The following is a 5,063-nucleotide window of genomic DNA, read 5'->3' on the forward strand; positions in this document are numbered from 1 at the left end:
TAATTTCATATATATATCTAGGTCTCTTTTAAATGAAATGAAATAAAAAAATAGTTTATTATTCTGGCACTAGATCCCTTTAGAACAATTACAAAGGTAATTTAAATTTTATAATAACAATTATTGGCCATAAAACAGTGTGGCCGCACTTGATTATAACTTATATACATAGAAGAAAAATAGATTAATTAAAAAAATAACTAAATAAAAAAAAGGTAATTACAAAATATCTGTACTATTATAATAATGGATCAGATTGGTGAAGCAAAAGGTAGTTAAATAGAAGGGATTTAAACGAGGGAAGGGTTGTTATACGACGTATGTTAGAGGGAATGGAGTTCCAGTGATATGCAGCTCAGGTAAAAAACGATTTATCGAACGCAGCAGTTCGGTGAAGTGGAGGGTAGATGTAAGATAAACGGGACCTAGTATTACGGGATTGGACTGAGAATTTGAATTGCAGGATTTCTAGGACATAATTTAGCTCGGCGTTATACTGAGTTATATGTGAATCTCTGATGATCCCGAAAATAAATCGTACTGCACAATTCATAAGACGTTTAGGTTTAGGTTCGAGATTACCTGTGAGTCCACCATATACCAGGTAGGCATAGTCAATGTGGGAGAAAACAAGGGAGGAAACTTGAAAGTTGAAGGGTTTTAAGTGGAAGGAGATAACGGATTATATTGAATTGCTTTAAGGTAGCTATGGTTCGACGCGAAATTAGGACAATGTGTGGTTTCCAGGATAAAGTTTTATCAAAGGTGATACCAAGATTTTTGACTGACGTTTAGAATGAGATAGTAGTATTGTTTAGGAAAATGTTATATCCTTTGTATGTTTTCGGAGATGCAGAAACTGAAAATGCCATAGATTTTAAGTTGGCGTATCGATTTATTTTAACTTTTCTGATTTCTAACATATTAGGTTCTTTTAATATGTTTTTAGAGCTATTGAAATTGTTTCTTAAAGTGTTTTCGTTTATACAGAGGTGTCCGGGAGGATAGTTTTTTTTTTCCCCATCCTTTACTCATATCCTAACTAGATTTATAAACAAACAGAATCCGCCTCGACCCGATAGCGGGGCGCCCTGGAGCTGGAAGGGACTCAGGAGCATGGTGGGGGCGCCCGGTGCCGGCAGTCTAACTCCTAACCATGAGCAAGCACGTCCTCATCCTCTGCGCTCTAGTGGCAGCCGTCGCGTCTTCGGCCATTCCCATGTGGGAGTTCCTCACCAGGGGAGAAAAGGTGAGCTCTCTTTTCATGGATGTCTAAATAGTGTCAAAAATATGACCTGTAGTGAACCCTTGTCCAATGACCGAAACTAGGAAATGATAGTCATTATGATAGGAAAGTGATCAGAATGTTCAGTGGAATAGTATTATGACTAATTGTGGCAAACATCATTTAACTTTGTAACTTATAAATAAAATATGATTCTTAATTAAATTCTTCCCTTAAGATTACATACTAAATTTCCTCTTAAAAAGTATTTAAAATATATTTTTTTTTAATCATTTATTTATTCTTATTTACAATTGTATAACATATATACAACATGTAAATTTGCTGTAGCTGACATAGTGACATGATACAAACATGTAGAGAATCTACCCATTGATAGAACTCCAATAACATTTCTATACTAACAGATCTCGATCTGGTTTTAAAATAAATTTAAAAAAAAATAAATATTTTTTATAATCTCAATATAATCATCACTAAAAATCGTTAAATTTTATGATGTTCTCTTTTTTTATTTATTTATATAATTGTTTATAATAGATATAAGTAAGAAATATTCAGACCGGTCAATGTCTAAACATAAATAAAAAGTATTCATAAAGAAATATCACAATTTTGATTTATTATAATAATGCTAAACATACATAATTATACTAAAATAAATTGTTAATTTTAGTTCTGAGGATGTAGATCAATCCCCAAAACGTCAAATGAAATTATCAATTTTGTTTTAATAAATATAATATTAAGCTGGAAGTCTCAGTGCCATTGATTTTCAATATAAATATCAAACGTACTCCGGACGTTTCTATTTATTTAATAAAGACACAAGTGGGTGTAAGGAATTCGAAGGGAAGCATTTTTGATAAATCTTATTATTTTGCATTTAATAAAAAAAAAAAATAAAAAAATCGGTTTGTTACTAATAATGAACAGATAACCCGATCAGTCAACAAGTATGAATCTGACGTCAGATAGATGTAATAATAAATACTTTTTTTATCATCTTTAGATTTAAAAGATTTTAGAAGTAAAATAAAAATATTGATAAAATTAAAAATAAATTAAACTTATTTTTGGATATGTGGAATTTTTACAATGGGTATTATTCTTAAAAATGGTGAATATTTCATAATTAAATAAATATTTAAAAAAAAATTAATTGTAAACAATTAAGATGACCAACTATGAGCTAAAAAGGCTTAAGTCGACAAAAATGAAACCGAAAGTATTAAATGAATATTATTAATAATTTTATTAAATAAAACGAAAGTGATTAATAAATTAAACTACAATAAAATAAAATTACTAGAAATGTGATTAATCAGAAATAATAATAAATTAAAAATCTATGTGTAAAATGTAAAAATTCTCGAAAATTTTTGAAAAACACTTCATTTTAGTAATTTATTAAAATTAAAAATTATATCTACAGTTTGGAACAGTGTCGGGGACAAATTAACAAAATAGCAACTTATCTATTATCGTAATTTTAAATAAAATTATTAATAATAAAAATATATAAATTAGGAATTGGTTGAGTTAAAGAATCTATAATTTTGTTCAACACTGTATTTTGGTCTAACTAATATATTTTCTAGAAAATGTTCATGAAAATCACGATATGCAGTTCATTAAATTATTTAAAAATTTAAAACATAAAGAAATAAATGTAAAAAAATAACATATGTTTAAATATATATGTATATAGGAAGAAATATGATATCTGATTGTTATCAATGGTTCAATGTTTCATAAAATAAAATTTTTATAAAATTTATATTTTGTATTTTAAAAAAAATCGAAATATTGACCACTGAATCGCTTTGTTTCGTTTTCGGGTTCGATTGCATTGGTAACTAATATTATAAATGAATATTTTAAATTCTACAACTTAATGACAATTCTTTCGCTATATTAACGCTTCATATATTTATTCTAAAAAGATTGTAGTAGGTAAAATATACGATAAAGAATAATTTTTACATAATTTTCGAGCCATTTTGCTGATACTAATTACTGATTTTGCTAAGTATAGACAGAAAATTAATGATTTTTCAGTAGCATTAACATTCTTTATACTTTTGCTTCCATTGTAAGTTGGATAGCCTAGATATGAATAAATCCTTCCTCAGCAGGTTTCTATTTGGCTATACGAATCTCATGCTATATTTAAATTATAATTACACCTTGAACTTTGAAGAAGGCGTTTTTAAATTTTAAAATCTAACCAAATGAAAGAATGAACCAAAATATGGTGCGATCAATTTTTCGGTTCCTTATAATATATAATATTCATTAGAAAATTAAATTTAGTAATAATAAAATAAGTTAGGACATGAATTAGTGATGAAAGGTTTAGGTAGAAATAGTAGTAATAAATAGTAATAATATATAAGATCGTCGAAAATGTCTAAAAAATTTCATTTTCTTTCTCTTTTCTCATAAAGCATGTACTCATGTACTCTTGCAATAAATATGCCAGATTATATTTTATAGGAAACTTAGTTACTCACCAAATGAAAAAAAAAAAAAAATAGCTAAATACGAGCACTAGAAATAGCCTTGCTATATCTAACTAGGCGTATTTGAGTTGTTTTGATTTTTAGTTGTTTTGAATTTTCTTTGATTATACGATTTATTATTTTATAAAGTTAGTGAACTTTATGAATTCGTAACGAACGATTTAAATACCACTAATAATAATAATGAATTAGTAGTAAAGGGAATAAACATCATAAGAAAATTTAATTTAACATCATAACTTTAATTTAATACTTGATAAATTGTAAGCATCAGACGAATTACATAGATGTTCTGATAGGTGTCATTTGATTTGATTGACAGGCATTTCGTATGATATACACTTTATTAACATAAATAAAGTATATAGTTTTTTATTTATTTTTTTATTATGTTAATGGATTTTGAAAAATTATTGAAACAACATTCTTGCTATTTAACATGTTACTTTTCGGGGAGTAGTTTGATTTTTTCCTGTTGAATGATTATGAGTATTTTATTTTTTAAGCATGACCCACGAAATATATTTTGATAAAATATCTAGCTTATTGTTTTTTGGATTTTTTTTTTAAATAATATTTTCTGCCACACTCAAAGGCAGTTGGTATTAGGGATGTAAGTACAAAATCATTCCTTATATACTTATTAATTAAAAGTCAAAATTAAATAAATAATGGTAATAAAAATGCAATAAAATAATTAAGTATAAACCAAAATGGTTAAAAATAAAATGATATATACACATCATAAAATTACTGAGTTATTAGGTAGTATAGAAAATAAAATCATGAACAAAGTTGTACGTATATATATTATTTATATTTGGCCTATTATTTTCTAAACGCCTTTGGTATCCTTTTTTTTTTTTATTGTTAAATTTATTTTCTTTTTTATTATTTTTATTTAGTTTCTCTCGACCTTTTGGGGTATTCACCTTTCCTCAGGATTTCTGTTTTTTAAAGTAACATTCTTTATATCCACTCCTATTGTCTACATATATTACTAACAAAAACATATACTTTTTTGTTTTAATTATTTAAATAATAAGGATTGTCCTTGAGGTAAAATTTTATTAATGAAGACAAATTTTTATGACTATAAGAGATTGAACCCAGTACATTCCTATACGAGCAGAGGTTAATGTTTTTGAATTTATTTAGGTAGCTTACTAAATTGCATATCATCTTTTCATAAAAAATTTATAGATAAATTTATTAGGAAAAAAAATTTTGTTTAATGGTTTATTGCTACTAGTTTCATACACTAATACACTATTAGAGGAGCAAAGTAAAAT

The 5,063-nt window shown here is 26.4% G+C and overlaps 1 protein-coding gene across 1 annotated transcript in view; it reads left to right on the plus strand.

Annotated features, from left to right (window-relative positions):
• The first annotated feature begins 1,134 nt into the window (after window positions 1–1,134).
• Reg-5 (Rhythmically expressed gene 5) overlaps window positions 1,135–5,063 on the plus strand; it is a 304,609-nt gene continuing 300,680 nt past the window's right edge. Inside the window, exon 1 of the mRNA XM_014422890.3 lies at window positions 1,135–1,249. Within this exon, the coding sequence (XP_014278376.1) occupies window positions 1,157–1,249 (93 nt within the window). The 5' untranslated portion in view covers window positions 1,135–1,156. The remainder of the gene's footprint in view (window positions 1,250–5,063) is intronic.

This window comes from Halyomorpha halys, unplaced genomic scaffold, assembly GCF_000696795.3.
Source record: "Halyomorpha halys isolate HHAL.00 unplaced genomic scaffold, Hhal_1.1 Scaffold22.1, whole genome shotgun sequence".
NCBI classification, from domain to species: domain Eukaryota; kingdom Metazoa; phylum Arthropoda; class Insecta; order Hemiptera; family Pentatomidae; genus Halyomorpha; species Halyomorpha halys.